The sequence below is a fragment of the Belonocnema kinseyi genome, chromosome 3, assembly GCF_010883055.1.
Source record: "Belonocnema kinseyi isolate 2016_QV_RU_SX_M_011 chromosome 3, B_treatae_v1, whole genome shotgun sequence".
Taxonomy (NCBI): domain Eukaryota; kingdom Metazoa; phylum Arthropoda; class Insecta; order Hymenoptera; family Cynipidae; genus Belonocnema; species Belonocnema kinseyi.
Window position 1 is genome coordinate 72,511,519 of NC_046659.1, and position 23,349 is coordinate 72,534,867.

Below are 23,349 nucleotides of genomic sequence, written 5' to 3' on the forward strand. Positions count from 1 at the left end.
TAATGTAACAAAGAATAATTATTCCAGAGATTTTTAATTGTAAATAAATGCTTTCTTATCAAAATAAAGCACGTTGCAAAGCCCGCAGTTATATAATCTCTTTCTCCCTGAATTGTATAGGCGTCATTCTGTCCCATATGTAATGTTGCAAGATTTTATTAATTTTAATATATTTAGAACGTTTATAGAAACTATTCATGATATCAGAAGTTTAAAACAATACTGCGCCTATTAAAACCTCAACTTTTGCTATAAAGGCAAAGACTTTTCTGTATGTTTCCGCCAAAACTGATTTTTTCATAATTACTCTTCTGGAACGCATTTTAAGACAGAAATTGCATTATAACACTATTTTTCCAAACAAAGTAAGCTATATTTTATGTAAAAAACTAATGCAAAAATCAACCAACACCGGCCTTTTATCTGTAATATCCACCGTGCCGTAGTCGATTCTTCCCTACAACTGTATACTGTTGCTACTTTTCTTTAAACAAAACACTAAAGCTTGATATGAATTTCAGTTCTAATTTTATTCAGAGATTGTGAAAAGGATAAGAAAAACACATTTTTGGGTTGGTTAAAACTCGTATCGTAGAATTTACGGTTGAAGAACGTTATAACTGGCAAAGGAAACTGCTCAATCTGATAGCAATCTGGGTGTACATCGAGACGCGTCGCGGGTTGAATTTACATATCATGAAGTATCACTGACCGCGGCGCTGAGCTGTCTTAATTGGTCAGAGTGAAGTGCAGTAACCAGTCTCTCGTTTTCAGCTGCATTATCGATAACCTATAAACTCGAGAGTGCGTACCAAGTTGGCGCCAAGTTTGCATAAATCTGGAGCGGCGGTGTGGCTACAGCAAGATAGTCGACAAATAAGTGCGTCCTGGAGCATTCATAAAATCTGCGATTTACGATTTCGTATTTCAAGTGTCTGTGACAAATAACTTCAAGATATAGAGGGGAAAAAAACGTCAAAAATGCGAGCAAAAATGTTGGCGCCAAAACTCTTGATTCAAATGACGAAGTACTTGATGGTCCCCTAATTTGTAATAAATATTCGCTTTTATGATTACTTTTAGTTTTATCGGGTAAATCGGCAATTAGTCTGGAATTTTGAGCACCGGGAAATGGCTGGTAGTTTTGTTCAAAACCGGGAATTTACAGATTGGTTTTTACTTTTGCAATAAATATCGACTCGCTCATCGAAAAAAAAAAAACGTATTTGAAATTGTCCTCAGTGTAACCAACCATCTCCGTTAAAATGTCGGATCATTTTGTATTTGAGGTATTAAAGTTAATGTTTCGTTCAAAAATAAATGTTCCTTTTCTGCTATATATATTTTAAATCTTTTTTCATCTAAAATTCTAGATGTTGATGGATCGTACAAACACTAAAGTTCCTTTCACATATATTTGAAAAAGAAAACTTATTTCTTAGAAATAGTAATTTATAACATAGTAATTACATAAGCAACCTAAATTTGTACAATTGATTACTAATAATTGGTATATTAAAGTTATAATTTAATGATACTCTCGATGCATCAAATAAATTGAATCTCCGGTCTACGATAAAGATTGATTTGAAGTCGAAGAGTGAGAGTGCCATTATGTCGTGTATTATATATTTTATCTGCAAATATAAAATTTACCTACTTCCGGTAATTCCGGGGACATAAAAGTATAATGTTACCAAATAGAGCGGAACGTCAGAATTTGTATTCTGAAATATCATCAGTTGCTACTTTCCACAAAATTTTCACTGCGCTTTTATTAAATCACAGATTTTACACTGTTCCCTCTATTTCAATCTTTTCCTCATTTTCCCCGTCTTTGATTAAAAACTCTACTATTTGGTGGAAAATTTAATTATTTTGTGGAAAATGTAACTATTTTCTTAAAAAGTAATTTTGTTTTTGAAAATTCAACTGTTTCTGTTGAACCTTCGTCTTTTGAATAGACAAATGAACCTTTGCGATTGAAAATTCATCTTTTAATAGAAACATAATGTTTTTTGTTAAAAATAGCTCTTTCTTGATGGAAATTCAACATTCTTCTAAAAGTTTTTCCTTTTTGATATGGATATTCTACTATTTTTTTTAAAAATTCAACTGTTGTTTATTGAAGTTTAATTTTTTTTTTAATATTCGTTGCTTTGCTTAAAGATTCCTTAGATTTTTAAGTTAAAAATTCAACAATTTAGATGCAAATGCTACTTTTTTGTTCAAAAATCTCCTTTTGGGCTTAAAATCAAATTTATTCTAAAACATTCCACTTTTTAGCTAAAAAACTAAACAAAATCTTTCATTATTTTAAAAATATACATAATAAAAAAATTATTTTAAATTATTTATAATTAAAATCGCCCAAAAGTCAATTATTAGAAATGTAATTTTTGACCGAGAAACCTGGGAATAGCCTGGAATTGTTTTTTAAAAAGTTTGATTGGCCACTCTGATTTAATACATTTGCTCGCCTCATAAATGCTGGTACGCTCAAGGCTTTTTCTTGAACATTTTTTAAACATAACTTTTTTATGTCATGTCATCCTCGCCGGTTAATTAATTCTTAACAATATCTGGGTCGCGTATTCACTACATTGTTTCTTAGAACTATTGCGCAATCGAGAGCATCGTTCTAAGACAAAGTTGTGAATTTTAAAATCAGGATTGCAAAACTTTGCAATCTGCTTCGAAGCTGCATAATACGCACATTACGAATTATTGTCAATGTATACTACATTACATAAATAACGAGTATAATACTAGTGTGTAAACGGTGAGAGGAATGCCAACATTATTATGCGTGTACCACTGTCGAAGGTCTCAGCAATATCGTATCCGGTCGCGCAATCATGGTCCGCATTTTATGCGATCTAGAACCATAATATTAATTTGAAAAAGTGGTGTTGCCAGCAGTGAGCAAATCGCGTATGTAGATTCTGAGATCCAGCGGTTTTAACTATTTAAACATGTTTTACCAAGGGGCAAATAACCATGAATTTTGATACAGTTGATAAATTTAGATAGTCGTTCGTGTCCGTGCTAACTTTTAAAAAACATACACTGGAACTTGGCATTTTGGTGATGCGGGGACAACGGGCCGAAAGAGACGCGGTGATCAGTCATGCGTGACAAACTGCTTGAGCCTGCCATGCTCAAAACTGTTCTTATTTCCAGATTCCAGGGTATTCGTGTTTCTTGATATAATCTTGGCTTAGGGACCATACATAAATTATGTAACATATTTTTTGCCACTTTATCCCTCCCTACCCCATGTAACAAGTCTAAAGGAATTATTAATCCCCCCCCCCCGTTTTACGCTTATATTACGTATTTTTTTACAAATATTTGTATTTACATCTTAAAGTAAATTATTTACTTACTATCCGAGACATCGTAATTACGAAATACTTATATATTCGAAACATGAAAACAAAGAAAAATAAAAGAATATGGAACATGCAACAAAGGAGCTATACTTTCCTCGAAAATTAAAGCGTATAAAAAGCTGTGTTAAGAAAACTCTTGACTTTAAGATTTGAAAAAAAATTTGGAACAAAGTAATAATCATTTTAAACCAATTGGTCGCATTTCCAAACAAAAAAGACTAAACTTAAAACAAAAACAATTAAACTTTCAACAAAAAGTTTTTTTTCCATTTTAAAAGATGGAATTTTCAATTCATAAGAACGAATTTTCTGTCTAAAAAGATGAACCTACAAAGATTAATTTTTAATCAAATATTCGAATTTCTAAGAAAAAAATTTTAATCCTTAATAAAAAAATAGCATTTTCAACTAGATAGTTGAACTTCAACCAAGAAACGAAAATTTTCGACCAATAAAGATGAATTTTGAACAAAAAAGATAGATTTTCAATCCAAACGGACGTATTTCTATTAAAACAGTTGAATTTTTGACCAAAAAAGATGTCTTTCAAAATAAGTTTAATTTTCATGAAATGGTAGAATTAAAAAAAAAGTTTAAACTGCAACCAAGAACAGTCTATAACCGAATAATTAAATTTTTCAGCAAAAAAGACGAATTTTCATCAACATAGTTGCATTTTTGGCCGAAAAACATGACCTTTAAACAAAAGTGGTTGAATTTAACTAAACAGTTGAATTTTCAATTCTCAAAAATGAATTTTCAACAAAAATAGTTGAAGTTTCGAACAAAAAGATTAGTTTTTTACGAAGTACTTCAACTTTTTACCAAATAGTCAAATTATAAAACAAAAAAATATGTAACTTTAACCAAAAACAGTTGCATTTTCACCAAATTATTAAATTTAAATCAATAAATATGATTTTTTAACTAAGAATTATGCATTTTTAATCGTAAGTTACGAATTTTTAACAAAATAGTTGAATTTTCAACTTAAAAACATGAATTTTAAACACAATGGTTTAATTTTCAACCAAATGGTCAAATTCTCGATCCAAAATAATTAAACTGTGACAAAAAGCATTTGCATTTTCATCTTTTAGTTGGATATTCAAGCCAAAAAGATAATTTTTGTCAGAAAGCACTTGAATTTTCAACCAACAAATTAATTTTCGATTATGAAAAATGAATTGTTATCCAAACGTACCAACCCTTATGAAAAGGAAATCCAATAATTTTCGGCGAATAAAGGACTGGATCCTAACTTACCAATAAACTTATTTTTCATAAGAAAATTTTTAATCCAAAAAGAAGAATTTTTTACAAAACAATTTTTGACCAAAAAATATGACTTTTTTTTATCAGATAGTTGATTTTTTAACAATGTAAATACATTTTGAAACAAATAGTCGAATTTATAACAAACAAAGAATTGATTTTGAACAAAAAATATAACGGTAGACTTTCAATCAAAAATAGTTTGATTTTATTATTGGGTTCTATTAAAACTAATTAGTCACATGGGGTGAAATTCATCCCAAAAAATGTTTTAGCTCCTCATAGAGTCCCTGGTTACCTTACCGTCGCCGATATTTTATTAAATATTTAAGCAATTCATTTTTTGTACAAAAACTAAAAGATATTTTACAGTCCTTATATAATACCTGGCAATTTGTTTTTGATTTTTAAGACTCATTGGTAGGGTGATATACACCCAGTGTGACTATTATGCGATTCTACTGAAGGGTGACTTATTAGAGTTTATTCAGTTCGCACTTAGTTGAAAAAAAACGAGAAGAAACGGCGAAGGGAAAATGAAGAAGTTTCTTGAAAACAGAGGAAAAGCGGAATTCTGTAAGCAGAGTGAGAAGAAGGGAATAGAGGAGGGAGCATATGCAGTCTGCTTTATTATATAACGCGGAAACATGGATTTCCTACAGGATTGATTTATTGAAATATTACGTATCGATTTACTAGCCCCCCCCCCCCATGTAACGGGTTTGAACATTTTCCGACCCCACTCCTCCAAAAGAAACGGTTACGTAATTTAAGTATGAATCCGTAGAACGCTTCTCCCTCCAGCCCAACTTTTAAACACTTATAACTATTACAGTTACAAATGAAAAAACGATTGCACATATTTATATTTGCTACAAATTAAAAAAAATGTGATACTAATGAAAATATTTTCTTGTTTGTTTTAGGTAAGTGCATTTTTCATCCCTCCTTCCTCGACTTCGTAAGTATAATGCAAGAGAACAAAAGGCACAAAAAAATTTAAAAAATACAAGAGAGATAAAATTCTCTTAGGTCTCCATGTTATATTATTATTTATGATAATATATTATTTTAAAGGCCTCAATTTCTTCAGATCGGCACAATCTCTATCTTTCTAGTGCGTTGTTAATGCTCGCCTACTTATCTCCCAATAGATAAGTGCAAACGACCACACAAATGCACATTACCCCCACGAGTATTTCCTCTCGCTCTCTCTTTCATCCCCTCCAAAAAATCTGTTGCTCTCGCATTTCTCATTTCGGGTTCGATGACGCGATTTCAATGGGCGGTTTCGTTTCGATCAACTGGCAGCATTGTGTATCGACAGTCAAAGGCAAAATCAATTAACTCACGTACATACTAACATTACGTCGCTATAGTTATAGCAGAGGGCATATATGGGTGATTCTCTACATAGAGGGCACTTTCGAGCCCAAGGAATAAAGTATCAAAACCATTTATTGTATATTGTCTACAAAATCGGCACGAATTTTTCTTCTGATGTCGGATAAATGATCCATAGTAAAAAATTGATCTTATTATCGCAGATCAGCATAAAATAATATTGAATTATTTCCCATTAAAGCTTTATACTTAAAATTTTAAACTAATAGCGTTTGAAATTAAACACTTTCTGATTCGATCATCTTTCATTCAGAGTTCTAATTTCTTTAAATTGCAAGCCTTATCAATTGGACATTTTAAATTTCAAAATGTTTAAAATGGATTAATTTTCAATCAAATTACCAGCTTCGACATCTTTTCCCTATTCCCATTTTTCCATTTTTTAAAAGAATTTCTCTTTTTTCCCTGTTTTCAAGCAACTTACTCTTTCTTTCGTTTTTCCCCTAGTGACATAAATTAATAAAACTTAATAAGAAAATCCAACTATTTTTGTTAAAAGTTTACTCGTTTTTGTTAAAAATTCGAAATTCGGTTGATAATTCAAATTTTTTGTTAAGAAAGTAATCTTTTTTGGGGAAAAATGTAACTATCTTGTTGAATATTCTCTTTTTTTGATAGAAAATTTTTGTTTTTGGATTGAAAAGTCATCTTGTGTGGTTGAAAATTCATCTTTTTTGTTTGAAAATTAACTTTTTTGGTGAAAATTTAACTGGCTTCTAAAAAATTGGTCTTTTTGACAGAAAAATTCAACTATTGGGTTAAAATTCATCTATTTTTCTGAAAATTTAAATTTCTTGATTAAATGCGATCTGTTTTTTGAAAATTCAACTTTTTGGACTGGCTTTTTTTACTGTAACTTTTTTAACTATCTACTACAAAATTTAACTTTTGAGCCCCAAACTGTAACTTGTTGCGGTTAAAAGTGGCACTATTTTTAGTTGATATTTAATCTCTTTTATTTTAAAATTCGAATATTTGGTTGAAAATTAAATTTTTTGATCAAAAGTCTTATTTCTTAGTCAAAAATTTAAATGTTTTATTGAACATTCGTCATTTGGATCTTATGGTAGAAATTCGTATTTCTGGTTTAAAAATAAATTTTGTTTTTGAAAATATGACTGGTGACGTTGACTCTTAAACAGTATACTAAGGATTTCAACTGCTGAATCAGTTATTTTCTTTATTTCATTGATTAAAATAGTAAAATACATGTAACATTCTCTCCTAAATTCAAATAACAGCCTACATAATTTCAAGTGATGATTGTACCCAGTACATAATTTAAAAAAAATTTTAAATAATATTTTCATAAATGTTACTACTTTTTTGCAATAAGTCTGGCGGGAGGCAGAATCTTAGAGAAATAATTCTAACAATATCTTGACAATTTAGAAAAAACGACAGAAAATGACTGGTAGTGTACTTAAATACTGAACCAAAACATTAATTTTGAAGCAAAAAGTTGCATTTTTAATTAAGAAAGATTAAGTTTCTATCAAAATAGTTGAATTTTTCAATCAAAAAAACATTTTGCATTCAAAGAAAGGACATTTTTTAACTAAATTGTTCAATTATCAAGCCAAAGAGTTGAATTTTTTAGAAAACCCTTAAATTTTCAACCGAAAAATTTTAATTAAAACAAAAAGTTAATTTTTAACCAAATAGTTCATTTATTTACCAAATGGTTGAAATTTCAATCAAAAAATATGAATTCTCAACGAAAAATATGGATAGTTAATATTCCAACAATAAAGGTATTATTTTTTTTTAACAGCTCAATTCAATCAAAATATATTAAATTTTTATCGAAAAAGACGAATTTTAAACTATAGAAAATTGCGATTTTCATGAAAACATTTAAATATCCAATCAAGAATGAAACAAAATTTCAAATTGTTGAAATTTTTTTACAAAACAGTTGAATCTTCAACCCAAAAATATGAATTTTCATTTAAAAAGTTAATTTTCAACCTAATTGTTAAATTTACAATCCAAAAAGATAGTTTCTCAACCAAATAATAAAATTTTCAGCCAAAAAAGATGAATTCTCATCAAAAAATATGTTATACTTTTTCACCCAAAATAAGTTAAATAATTAACTTTCAACCAAAAATAGTTGGATTTTCTTTTTGGATTTTAGAAATTTAGTTCGAATTCAAGTAAAAAAACAAGAAAATTGGGGAAAGCGGGGAATAGGGGAAATGCTATGAAGTCTGCAATAAATAAATAGAAAATTTTGATAATTCATAGACTAAATAATAATAGTTTAAATGCATATTGAAGTTCATTTTGAATACTTTTCAAATATTGGGTCAAATACCTGGAAATTTTGTTTAGAAAATGAAGTTAATTTTCCACTGCACACTTTTTGATTTTGGACTGCAGTCTGCACCTTGTTTCGTGTCTGTTGATTTCTCATATACCACTATACATATAATTATAAAATTTCTCTTGTAATAAGGGATATAAATATAATATTTCTCGCATTAATAAAATAGTTTGCATTAAAAATTATTAGGAAATCTATAATGACGAGTTTGGATATTGCACATGCATGTACAATGATTACTAATTATATAAGGATATTTTTACTAACTTCCAGTGACTGAATTCTAGCTACATCAATTAGCAGCATTTTAACTGACAATCAGTCATGTATTACTAATGCATATTTAGAGAGTACTTTGATTTGAACGAAATTTTTTTTGTATTGCATAATTATTGTATGTCTTGTACTTTCTTATCTTTGATTATCATATTACACTCCCTTATTTCATTAAATAATAATCTTTAGTTAGCGGAATATATAAAAAGCAAGATGTAAAAATGCTACTGACAAGAATTTTAATAAAATTTTTAAGAACAATTTTTTTTATTTCAAAAGTGCCCTGCATGTGGAGAATTACCCATATATGAATGTAGATTCTGGATTTTCTAGAATGCAGTTTCTAGTACGTTTCGAGGCTCCCAGAATGCGTGCATTATCAGCGTGGGTTGCTATGGGCAACCATGACTAACACAATCATAGGTCTCATGTATCCCCCCACCATAAATCCCATCACCCCTCATCGTGATCTGTCTCAATCTCTGTCGGGGATAAAGTCAGGGGTGTGTACTATAGTACTATACCAACACATTTTTTATAATGATTGACAAGAGAAGGGAACCTGACCCCCTTTTTCATTGTCAGTAGGTAGCGAAATGATAAGTGTGGGGGAGGAGGTCAATTGTTTATATATTACGTGAGAATTAATGTGCCATATTTCAGGTTTACTTTTGGGTATAATCACTGTGTAAATGGGCGTAGAGAATTTATTTGTTGGGAAGCATCTTTTTCAAAAATGTCATGCTCTTTTATAGTTCATCCTTTTTAATTGTTGTTTCATATTTTCATGGAATGCAATCATAAATAAAATTTAAAAAGTCATGGTAATTACCTGGTTAACTTAAAATGATTAAAGAAGTTTTTATTAATGAATAATGTTATTTGAGACGCATATTTGCTTTCATGAGAAATTATATAATTAGTTCATTGTTTCAAATTATAAAGTTGATCAATCTGTGATTTTATAGAAGTTGATTAACATTCACGTGCTTTTAGAAATGGAAATAGTTGCCTTTAATAATTACTCTTACCCAATTTTATGTCTATTATAATAGTAATGAGGAATCTCAAAATCTAATATCTAATTATCCAATACTTTTTATTATGGCCGCAGAAAAGTTATTTATTTGTAGTCCTTATTCTTAATCCGAATGCCCCTTTACCCTCTATTGGTAAAAATCACCTAAAATTAGTTTAATACCAAAATTTGCAATTTTTCGGGGATACAATTAAAGTTCCAGGAATAATAATTAAGCATTGGAAGCTTTTTACTTCGACACTCCTTACATTGATTGTACATTCGAAATTTTTTTGGATTTAAAGAAATCTGTAATTCCATTGCATTTAGCAAAAAAAAAATTAATTTCGATTTTGAATGTTAACATATCTTCAGTTTTAAACTATTTGAAATAAAGTCTATAATTATAAATAAAGATAAACAAGTTTATAAATGAACAAAGTGACAAAGTGGAAAATTTGAAGAAAAAGTTTTTTATATATTGCATTGTTCGCAAGACAAATTTTTTAAATTCATTTGTTACAAAAGAAAATCTCGTGAACACAAAAATGATTTGTCTTGTATACAAATTCCAGAATATCGTCTTTATGCATCAAAATTTGTTTTCAAATATTATAATAAGATAGTGCAATTTTCTATTAAATTCGAATTTATCTTCTCGGTTGAATTTTGGAAACATTGAAATTTGAAAGAAAATCTCACTTTCTATATTTTATCCAATGTTTAAAAACAAGTAATCCTGATAGAGAAGACGTTTTCTAATTTTAATGCAGGCCGAATCATTTTTGTGGCCACGAGAATTGTTTTTCAGAAAATGGAGGTTTTCAAATTTTAATTCTTTTTGCGAGCAATACAAGATTTAAGAAAAGTGGAATAGGTATTTTTTGTACACGATCAGAAAAATGTTTGTTTGAATCAAATAAATATTTCTTTCCCTATATCAAAAACAGAATTTGGTACAAGCAACATTTGGATGAGTTAAATAATGGCGTGTTTTAATACAATAAATTTTGTTTAAATCCAAATACATCATTAATTTTAAAATAAAACGAAATAATTTGCTGTTAAATTTTCATAAATTTAAGTTAATTTCACTAACAGTGTGAAATGATAGATTTTAAGCTTTCACGATGATTCATTTTAATAAAAAAAGATATTTCGGGTTTCACTCGAGTTTCAGGTCAGCCCTGAAGATGTGAACTGCAATGTTCACGAAACGTCGGCAAACAATTCGTAGTCTTTTACACGAGTGAAACCCGAAATATCTCTTTTTATCAGTGTGAAATGATATTTTAATTCCTTTCTTAATTATTGCAATTTGTTTAAATCTTTAAGAACTTTTTAATGTTTCAAATAGGAAAGCCACCTTTTTGCAAATTGGAAATACAAACCTTAATAAAGGCATTAAATATCACTCAGAAAAAAATTATTTAATTTGAAGAAAATTTCTTTGAAGGAAAGAAAAATATTCACTGAGTCTTAGTCAAAGAAAAGTTTTTTTAATTCAAACAAATTCATTTCGTTTAAAGAAATAGTTTTTTGTTCTAATGAAAATTTGTTTTTAATTTAAAATGATTTTCTTGAGTTTGAAAATAGTTTTCATAAAATAATAAAAATTTGTTAAGGAAATTGTTTCTTTTGTACAAAAAATTCTGAGTGATTACAGTTTTTATCTTGGATCTGGGTTTCTAAATTTAAGACATGAGAACGATAAATGGAGGACCAGTTTTTTGAAATTCTGTTTTTAACGATTGCACGTAATTTCGGACACTATTTATGTATAAATATTAGGAATATGTAAAAACCATTCCTTCTCTCACCGTGGAAAAAATGAATTTAAAAATATGAGAATGATAACTGGATATTGGATAAGGACCATTCGGTTTTCCATTCCATAATACATAAATTTTTGTTTACAAATGTCATCGCCTGCCTAAAGCATTGTAAATAATGACCACATACTTTTATAATATTGAGTAAATTTTCTATCATGCTATATAGAAATAATTTTTATTTAAGTCCTTGTCCCTTTGTCATTCTCATATATTTATAAATTCTTAAATTACAGTTCAAATATTTCTCGAAATTTTGGCATATAAAATACTACATATTTAACAGGTCTGAAAAATGCATTATTATATTTCGTGATTTAGTAAAAAATACGCAGATTTAAAATGTATGCGATGAAAAAATACTTAAGGACCAAGGACCATTTTTTTTCTCACCACTTAACAGGACCATTTTTCCCTAATGTTTTTAACACCTTTAATGTAGAGTTTTTTAGGGATCGAATGCTTTTATAATTTTGTCAAAATACATTTCAAAACCTATCGCAGAAAACTTTTTTGGTTATCCTATAAAATTTAATTTTTTGTCCTTATCCAGTTGTCATTCTTATGTTATCAATCAAATTACTTGGCGGGAAACTTACTCCGCGGCAAGCCAATCACAAAACCTTGAATATGGGCGCGAAGAAAAAAAAAGATGATTCAATCTTCTTTCTAATTTGTTAGCTGTACATTTAACGTCAAATTGTAACTTCTTTAGATTGGGTTTCCTGACGAGATTTTAAATAATATTTTCTTTCATTTTGAACAAAAAAAAATATTGAAAGGAAGCCCAATGACCCTATTAACTAAAATAGAATAAGTTGCCTGTTGCGTGCATGCTCCACCGTTACTCTCCTAATGTATTTCTTTTTCATTTTAATTCGATTTTAACGACTTAATCCCCTCGTTACCGAAATGGTGTGTGAACTGGAGCTGGTCGTAACTGGAGTTTCGGGTGCACCTCTCTGGAAGAAGCGGCCCTGAACTCGTGCTGACTGTTGCAGAAATGGTAGGGGCCATGGTACTATGGTAGGGATTTCCAGGGGTATTGAGGGGAATGCAGATGGGTAAAGAAAGAGAACGAGATATTCTTACCAGGATTGTATCAATCCAGGGCACTTGGGTGTTCTTTTAATTATATATTAATGAATGTTAAACAAGAAAATAGCACTAAAAATGTGTTGTTTTTTTGGCATATAAAATAATAAGTTTAGTTGATCCGAAAAAAGTTTAAAATTTAGTCAAAAATCTCAGTCGAAATTTTTATCTATCATGTTTTTAAATACTTACACAATTTTTGAAAATATATCAACAATGGTTATTTTTTAACTGCGACAATAGTTTCAACTAAATTCTTTTTTAACATTATAAAAATGATGCGGCAGCAATATAATTTAGGAACAAGTTTCAAATAATCTTCAGTGGTTTTCTTTTTCCGTATTAGTTTAAAAATATCAGAGCAAAATAAATATATCATAAAAAAGTCTAAAAGTCTGAATAATTCTTCAGAAATCCTTGGCATTCAATTTTTCAGAAATTGTTATAAGAAAATTATTTACAAATCCTCACAAACAATTGTTTGTCTTCCAATGAATCAGGTTTCCAGTTACGTAAAAGCAAACATAGGCTTTCGAGATTTAAAGTGATTTCAACCTTATACTTTTTTTGATAAAATTATAATAAATCTTACAAAAAATTCAATTTTCTGGTAGCCTGATGATAAAATACATCCCAAACTACCTAATTTTAAAACTTTATAAACAAATTTTGAAGAAATGTTGGAAGGCTAAAAATCATGTTCTATTTTGGGTATCAAATCGAAATAGGGTCATCCACAACAAGTTTTTTTTTTGTTTTTGCTTAAAGTTAAGTTTTTCGTAACCGCTTACTCAAAAATAATTTAGATCTGAAATTGAAACATAATTTTGTCTATTCAATAATTTGTAATAATTGCTTAAAAAGTGATAAAATATCGTTCGGACTTTTCGATTTTTTAATCAAAACTTGTGTCGCCCTTTGAACGTGAAAGGCGGGGTGTGACGTCATATACTTTCAAAGTCACAAAAAATACATGTGTTAGCTCAGTAAAAACAATAAAAATCATTATTATCGACGTTTTTAGGGGAAAAGAATTTATTTTGTGAGCAAGAAAATATTAAAATTTAAGAATTTGACTTGTTATATGAAATCACAAGTTGGCATTCTAACCTCAAACATGTCAACTGGCCTTATCGTATCATGCAAAAAAATATATAAATTTAAGAATTTGCCCGTTTTGCAGTGACACTTAAAAAATCGAAATCCAATATATTTGCGTTAAGATGAAAATTGAATGGTGCGATAGTGGGTTATTGCACAACGAACCGAAAATGTTTGCGTATATTTAAAAAATTTATATTTCTACGTACATAAAAGTGGGATTAGAATTTTTCACACAAAACATAACTTCAAAATTATTGATCCCGTTTGCCAGCCGTTGTCAAGTAATAAAATACAATACGTCAGCTACGAAATAAAGCATATATTATATGTTTAAATTAAAAATAACTATATTTTCTATCGTTGAAATAGTTTTATAGATATGAGCAACAATACACTCGTCCAGTTAATTTTTTAGGGCACATGTGGGCAAATGTCACGCCGGACAGTTTTATAAAAACTTTTTCCGTTTCTAATCGTTGGATATACATAGACATATTTTTCCGGATTTTCAACAATGGAACTGAACATTTTGGCACAAGAGACCAGTCTTACTATTTATTTATTTCCATGTTCTTTTAAAGCGCAAAAGAAACACGATTTTGAAAAAGTTATACTTGTTGCCTTTTCAAATAAAAATTTAAAAAGAGTCTTTTTCAGTTATGCTCCTATTATTAGTAATTTTGAAATTTTAATTCTAATAATAATTCTACTAATTCTTATAATACTTTTTTAAAAATTTTTGTGGGCTACTTAACTCGCTTCTGCTCTGGTATAGTACGCCCCCGCCCGTATGTTTCTCTTTCTCCCCTTCCTTTCTCCAATTCTCGTTCTGCTGTTTCTGTTTTGTGCCCCCTCTGCTTCGTTACTGCTTCCTCTCCTCTTCGTATGTCTTTCTCTCTTCAGTCGGCTTTTTTCCCCCTCAGACTTACTCTCTCTCACTCTCCCGTGCCGTATTGGTACATAGCCGCTGCTTTCCGGCCGGCTTCTCAGCCTGCAAAGCTGCTATATTCTCCACTACTTCCTCGGCATTCTCACTGCACGCAACCAGCTGGAGCTGCACTACATGCGCAACGTGAAAAACCGTATCTCGAGCTTTCGTGATTTTTTTTCTTTTCTAATTTTTCTACCTCCGACGCTATGTGGTTTTTCATTCACAATTAAAAATTCAAATTTAAGCGCGGTAGTGATCGTGACATTGGTGGAAGCTGAAAACGTGCGCCTGACAGTGAACCGGTTTCCTTCCCGTTCTTTCTTGAAGGATACAAACATTTCCGATTTTCAAAAAAATCAATTGACACCAGTGTTGTGCCGTGGGAGAAAAAGTGTATTGTGAAAGGAAGTGAAAGAATTTAAGTGTTGTGAATGTCAAATTGAACGAAGGAAGGATAGGAGTAAAAAATCAATTGAAGAGCGAGAGAGTTGTTTAATAAAAAGTCAAAATTAAACTGGAAGTCCTTAATAAATTTTAAATTAATTTTTGAAAGAAGCTGATAATTATTATTTGAATAAAAAGTAATCAGTACTAGATTTCCGATACGGTTTTAATAACGAATTTCGCTGGTTTGCAAATGTCTGTCACTGTCTTATCGAACGAGGGGATCTCTTTAATTATGATGGCAGCGTGATCTGCAAATTTTGTACGAGGCGGTAAGTCCTCGTGAGTGTACGAAATCGAAGGTTTTTAATTGAGAAAGTTACCCGGCATGGAGTGGCTAAGACGGCAGGATATCAAGGACCCACCGGAAGCATCCCGCGGACTAACACCGGAAGACAATGACGAGTGCTATTTTGAGGAGGATGGATCCATAGACGAGGGCATGGTACGTTTTCAAGGATAGATTTCTTATATCTTTGTCCGAATTTTCTGAAGCGTTTCAAATCAAAGGTCAATAGCCAACATTGTTAGCGATGTAGAATCGTAGTCGTAGAATTGAAATATCATCCTGGCTCTAACTCTACGACGAGGCTCGTCTTACATGTCTTAAAATTTGATTTATTCAAGAAGAAACCAGACTTCTTTCTACTTTGAAGTATTGACAAGATATTCTCAGTTCTCACTTAATCCTAATCGAATTTAAGTTTATAATTTAAATTCCCCGCCTAGCGGACACTCCAAAGCTTTCGATTTTCGCCGTTTGGGGCAAATTTTGGTTTTTGCACATAACGAATGATTAAATGGATTTGTTTTTTGCAGAGTTTTTTTAGTAGGCGGGTAAAATTCCCTGTTTTCCTTACGAGAAAATATTTCTTTCGTGGTCCGTATCTAGAGATACTCAACCGGCGTTTTTTATGAGTATTCAAAGGGTCTTTCCTTAACGAGTGTTCCCCTCCCCCCACTGTCATGCCCTCTTTTCTTAATACTGCGGTTGTAAGCTTTGGCGTTCTACTTCGAGATGCTGCGGGATTATTATTCTTTTCTGTTCCTCGCAGTTTTTTTTTTCAGTGAAATTCGAGTCTAATTTTATTCTTTTGCCAAATTAGGCACCTGGTGATGATTTTTAAATTGGGTTACGTTCAAAAATTAATTTGTGCACATTTCGGAGATATAATTTAAGGTCGTGTCTACGTGTACCAAAATACACATATTACATATTACGTAACTCAATTTTCAACCAATTTTGGACCCACCCCTCCCCGGTTGTAACGCAAACTAAAAAAAGTACCCCCCCCCCTCCCCCGATAACGTGACAAATTTTGATTTTGCTATTTTACAGGGTTTCAAACAGTGTGCATCCTAATATCACTTATAGAATGTTCAAATGTTACTGCCTGATGTTTCCTACATTAATAATTTCAAACTCAGAATGAATAGTTTATAAAATATTTATTTATTATTGCACAAAAAACAAAATAAAAAAGGGACATAAGCAGCGCAGCTAATATCAACACAACTCATTGCCAACATAAACCTAATAAAAGCCGCGCTAAAATTTGAATCGATTATCGCACAAAATCATAAAATCGACGTTACGTGCCGCAGTTGATGACTCCTCCCCCCATGTAACACTTCGCAACAAATGGATCGACCTCCTCCCCCTCCCCCTTGGCGCGTTACGTAATATGTGAACGGTCCCTACCCGGGTTTTTTCGGTAGGAATAGGGGGAACTGGAAAAGGGGCTATTGTTACCGAAATTTCGGTACGAATAGCCTGATTTTTGTGTAGACACACCCATATTTGTACCGAAATTTCAGTACAAATAAACACTTCCATAATTTGAACTAAACGAATAATGTTCTCATCGATTTGAATGTTTAGATTTAGATTCGATTGGCCTAGGGCTAAAGCCATTATTGAGATTAATAACAACCCCATAGGCTTAGATGACAGTGAAGTTTTTTTACAAGGAGTTTTTAAAATACGTAGTAAACAAAAACTGAATAATTTCCAGTTGTGAATGCTTATTTACGGAATTATTCAATTTGGATGAAATGAAATTAAAATGGGTTCATTTTTACAGAATTGTAATTTGAAAATTAGAGTGACCAAGAAAAGTTCTTGAAAAAAAAAGAAATATTTTATTTGTAATGTGTGGCCCTATATATTACTCAATGCAAACTCCCCTTTGTGTTGAACTCTTGTTTAACTTCTTGAGTTCATGGTTCTATAATTGTCTTTATCGTGTAACATACTCGAACTTGTATTGTGTACCTTGAATCTATAGCTGAGCTCGTTGCACATAACATTATTTTGGAAGTGGTTTCTTGAATTACCCCTGAGGTACAATATAAGATACAAGTGCGCATGCTCTTAGATTATACATGTATATTGCCCTCGGCGGCTTCCAGTTCGTGGATATAATCCAAAAAAGATTTAATTTAAACTTTTTCTTTAACTATTAAATTCATTTTCCAAAAAAAAAAAACATTTTTCTCTTCAAAAAACAAAAGTAAAAATATTATCCCCGATTCCGTTAATTTTTAAGTCTACTGCGAATTCTATAGAAGTTAAAAAAGTGACAGTGGTGGGACGTATTAGCTAATTCGGGTTTCAAAAAAAATACAAAGTATTGTCTCTCCTCGCTAGATCCAGTTTTTTAAAGAAACTGAAAACAATGTTCTAATTTACAATTTCAAAAATAATCCATTTTTCAAAAAATGGATACTCCTTTTCAATTCATTATTACAGTAGTAGAATATTAATATTTGTTCCAATGCATCCAATATTCGTTTCTAAACTCAAGTAGGCTTCGGAAAAGCATCCCCATTCGAAATCTCCCCTCTAGAATTAGATTAATGATTCTCCTTGCTGAGTGATAATCATAAAAGAGTGGTTTTTGCCTCAAAAAGATGAACTTTTCTGATAAAAATAAAAAGCGTTCTAGAATCCTCAGAAAACGTGACAACGTCGCAGTGTCTAGCGGATGATTCAACGTGGCAGCTGTTTAGGCGCCTCTCAGACAAGGTTTCCGTGGATCTATCCAAATTTAACAAGGGACTTCAATTATCTGATTATGAAACCCACAAAATAACCATTCTTTTGACAATCAACTATGGTGAAAAACCCTCAAATCTTCACGCTAAATATTTGTCTAACAGCATTATATCTAAATTATAAAAGAAATCGCGTTCTTTTTCTATTTTTTAGTATATATTTTATGCGATTATTACATGGGTATGATACAATCTGGGCACCCGGTATTATTTCAATTGAAAAGAATCTGCCGTGTAGGCTCGCCGCGGTGAGAAAAGGGAGCTAAACCACCCCCCGCAGGGGATGAAGCATGACTCATCCGTGCCGCCACCCTTGTTGAGTTGGCTCAGTGCTTTTCGTGGCAGGAGATTCTCGACCCTCCGATCGTCCCAAATTTCCCGACTCTGGTCACTGACGAACCCAGAAAAAAGATTGAGAATTATCATAATTCGATCCGACGAGCCTGCCAGGTTCAGGTGTCAATCTAAATATTATACACACCCTGCAATTTCAGAACCAGCTTTCATGTTACTCAAGTCAAATTATCAGACTCTGAAAGGATCGATAAATTATGGGGTTGCTAATTCACTTGCAAATCTGTGACTCATTCTTCCAAGACTCCAAATTTTCATATATTTTATTTACAATTTCTAAGAGAAATGGTTTTTTCATTCATCAGATATTCTTTGCAGTTTTATTTTAGATTTCTAAAAATATTTTTAATTGCTCGGTTGATTAAAGGACGAAATTTAAATCATTATTTTCATTACGTATGTATTTTTTTTTATTCCACTTAAAGCATTAGTGCACATTTGCATAATGAAAACATGAAAGACATCGTTAAGAAGAAAAAAGTTACGCGTGGAAGAATTTGCACGTGGCGTGGATTCCGGGGGATGCAAATACTCTCATTATTTTTTCAAGCTCTCGTTATTCCCACTATTTTAAGGGCTGGAGGATTCGCAGTCGGAAAAATGAGCACCTGACAGTTTCTCGCCAGAAATCTGATCCTGATCTAAACTCGAGATTGCAACTCGATCAGGGTAATTTTATTTGGTTGGAGATATCAAGTTTTTTCACAAAAAGGTTTCCCTTCCCGAAAAAAGTACAAACAATTTTTTCCTTGCAAAACAAATATTTTAATTGAACAGGGGATTTGATCATATAAAAATTAGATTCAGATCATCTTTGGGTGATAATGTGACAAAAACAGGCTTTTCCAATACTTTACCTTTAGCAATTGAAGAATATAAAAGCACTTTTAGTCCTCAAAGATGGTTTTTATTATACTGGAGTAGAAGTTATATGGAATGGTTTGTGCAGCAACAGAGGCTGAGACCATTTCGCGAAGTCGTTTCTGCAAAAAGACGCGTGGGTGAAGGGTTATTATTGCCTGGCGCCAGGCTGGAGGGATCCTCGCGTGTGAAGATTTTCGTACGTCGGTGGACTTTGGTCTGCACAAAAAAGGAATATCTAAATCCTTTGTCAGGGATTTGGTCCATTGAGGATTAAATTATCAATCAAAACGCGAAACCCTGATAAAAAAATTCAGATATCCTTGTATATTTATCTTGCATACCTTTTATCTTTGGAAAAGAATTTTCAAAATGTTTCTTGATAACATCAGGATTGGTGGATTCTGTTTCACTCATTAAATTTTCATTTGCTCTATTTGGAGTAGCTGTAAGTGAAAATTATCTAAAAATTATAGCTCTTGTAAATTTTTTCACACTTTTCGCTTCAGATCATAGTAGATTCTCATTAGAAGTTGCTTTTCACGCAGCATCACGAAATTATGTAACAGACGTGCACTTCCGGTGTACACAGGTGGAAGGTTAGTGATGTACGTTTGTCATTGAATGGACACATGGTGAGGGACATTCGAGAGGTTGAAAGGCGTCAACAAAGGGACATGCAGCATTGGAAAATTATGCGTAGACACGCGTCACGCTATCGCGCATACAATTTACCAAATATCCGGAAGCAACGACTCTCGAACGTCCGACGAATATCATTACACGCCATTTCACTAATTTTTACAATTCTATAAGGCTGGTCAAAGCTTTTTTCCTTGTTAATTTACCGACAGAGGGTATATCACTCTCCGTTGGGGGTACACTGTCAGAGGGAATAATCGATATCACTGGCATCTGAGTAGAAAGTTTCATGAAAATGATCCAGAGGGGATTGGTTCCAAAGTTCAAAACTTAATCAATTAACTCAATTAAAAACAAATTTATCTCGGGAAATATTACTTACTAATAGACTTCTTGGAATATTCGTGGAGCGATAAAAATTGATTTTAGAAAGTCAATTAGTGTTCATAATGAGTTGAGAGTAGTGTTGAAGTTTCTTAAATTAATTTCAGAAGTAATTTTGTTTAAATTTGAGTGCTTCTGTTTTATAACAAGGATTCCCGTTATTTCTGGCAGTATTTTTCGGACGTCTTTCTTGATACACCTAACGGTGCAATAAAAAAAGAATGTCTAATCTTTTGGGATCTTGTCATGGTAAACTGTGTGAATCAAATGTGCGTGTGCATCGAAAATAATCACCCCTGAGGCGCATCTGAACCCGCCCTTTTGTTATACGAGTGCATCAGGTAGACACGCGTTCTATTAATCCCATGACAGGTCGCATTATATTTAACAAGCCGATTTTCTACTAGCAATGTCAGCTTAATCTTAACCCCAGTTCTAGAAATTTGAAACTTGTCACGAGGAGACATTTTTCATCAGATTTGATCTTCTGAACTCTATAAAATATAGTTAAAAATTTGGAATTTTTAACACTCAGAGAAAGGGCCTACTGTCTCAAAATAATATTTCATAAATTATCTTTTTATCGCAAACATTAACCTTTTGCGAAAAACTTGATTTACTTTTGCAATCAAATAATTATTCTTGTGTAAAAACGATATTTACATGTTTAAAAATGAAACAGATAAGAAGACGATGCTTTTGGTTGAAGAAAAATATTTCTCTGCATAAAATTATTAGACACAAGCCATATTGGTTTCGAATGAGAAATATATTTGACTCTTGTTTCATTTGTATTTTGAGCACGCGTCATACTTCGAGCTTCAAATTTCACCCTCAATTTTTTCACACCCCTGTGAGGCCCTGTTGAACATACAAGGGCACCACCCACCTACTTCAGTATCCTTTAGGTCCTTAAACTAAAGGCCAGCTGTCGCGCTTCCGATGGACCAACAAATCACGAGTGATCGCGTTTCTCTTTGACTGGAAACGGCCAATCGCAAAAGCGTTTTCAATTTTTTACGACAGCTGCTCGACATCTGCGGATTAAATTCTTACACGTACTGAGTATGACCCACTTTTCTAACCAAACAATGAGCGTAAAGTTATATTCTGCGTGCGAGCACGGGGTAAATTTCGTCACTTCTAGTTTCAACAATGTTCATTTCCTCTTTTTGTGAAAGCCACCTACTCAGTGAACAAATCCAATTTTACAATGCAATTCGTAAAAGAGTTATAACAGAAAACAATGAAGAAACTAGAGACTAGAGTATACTTGTAAAATTGAAAAAAAAAAACGAAGAGAAAATGACCAAACTATTGAGTATGTTGTTTCCCCAGGGTTGTGGGAGACAAAATGAGGTTTGCGTCGAAAAGAATCATACAAAAGAGCAGACACGCATCAAAGTGCTTATTCTCTTGCATACGCACATCCATTACGAGCACGCGTGAGGAAATGCATGCAGTCTTTCATTCAGGATCAAAAGAATGATCAAAAATAATGTCCTATCTTTAATATGAGGCAATGAGAATCGTCAAGAAAGGAAGCATAATGAATAAAGGCCACATATTCAGTATTGAGCAAAAAGAAACGTTCTAAATGAAAATGGTAAAGAACGGAATTTTCGGAAGATTTTGCGCTTGAACAAAAATCGACTAAGGTGGCGCATCTTCCTCGAATCTGCTAATAATACAATTCAGCGGCACTTTTAAGTGGTAGAAGGTAAAAAGTTAACTTTCTCATTTGAATAAAATGAGTCTACTAGAAGCGGTGGTGGACTTAGGGGGTCTTCTTTGTCGTGGTGTGGTCCCCGTTTGACGCTCCGAGTACCGACGTCACATGGGGGCCCCCAAGTCCCCAATCTTCATGACAAATGGCATTCCTGGGGTTAAGGTTAAGGGACTGTTAATCAGTCTTTTAGAACTTTGCGATCTTGGGAGTTGTCATTGTAATGATCACTTCGGGAACGGAAGTTTAGTAGACTAACGACACGAAACTGTAGTAATAACCTTACCGTTATTCTATTACATAACTATGGCCTCCTCATGTCGACAAATCATTATTTCTCGTGACATTTTCGATTTCAAACCGTTTACTCGTTTAAATCCATGAGGAATTCCCTCGTGAGACACACGGTGATTCATAAAACCAGTCTGACGTCAAAGGGAAAGGATTGTAAGTTTGACATTCCACGATCAACTTCGTAAACTTTATTATTGTAAGTCACTGTATGATTATGTGAAATCAAAAAACGATTTGGTAGAATCAACAAAATTTTTGTTGGTTCAACTATAAAATATTTTTATTAGTTTGACAACAGAAATCCAAATTGTTATGGTGGTTTTAACCAAATATTTTGGAAGGATCAACCAAAAAATTTGTTCGAATCCATTTTTATTTTGTTGGGTCATCCACATTTTCATGTTTATTCAAGAAAAAAATGTTTTTGGTTCTGTGATTTATTGATTCCGTTACCATTGTTTTTTAATTGGTAATTTGAGTACGTATGGCGCCTTCTATTATATTTTTAGTAACGAGCAACGTTCACGAAAAAGGAACTCGTAGCGCACGAAAAGTCAAACTTTCATTATGGCGACAGTAACATGATCCTATCACACCTTTTAAATATTCAATATTCATGTCCATGTAGGCCGGAGTAATACGTAATGAATTCTCTTGTCAGTAATACAATTTCAGTCGCGATTAAATTAATTCACTGAATATAATTCCGCAAACACAATGCGCAAAATAAAATCCGATATATTTATTGTTGTCTATATGGAAGAAAATCAAAAAGTGGACAATATCGTGTCCCTTGAATATTATAAGCTTATATTAGGAGGAGTAATTTTCTTAATTACGGGGTTTTATTAAGCTTTCTTTTTGTTACATAACGCTGTGTCGAAATTATTTTTAGGATATTGATTTTTAAAAAAATTCGTTTAAATAT

At 31.9% G+C, this 23,349-nt stretch overlaps 1 protein-coding gene across 1 annotated transcript in view; it reads left to right on the forward strand.

Moving 5' to 3' along the window:
* Positions 1-14,837: 14,837 nt before the first annotated feature.
* Positions 14,838-23,349, forward strand: part of LOC117170219 (amyloid beta A4 precursor protein-binding family B member 1-interacting protein) — a 75,348-nt gene continuing 66,836 nt past the window's right edge. Inside the window, exon 1 of the mRNA XM_033356834.1 lies at positions 14,838-15,548. Within this exon, the coding sequence (XP_033212725.1) occupies positions 15,432-15,548 (117 nt within the window). The 5' untranslated portion in view covers positions 14,838-15,431. The remainder of the gene's footprint in view (positions 15,549-23,349) is intronic.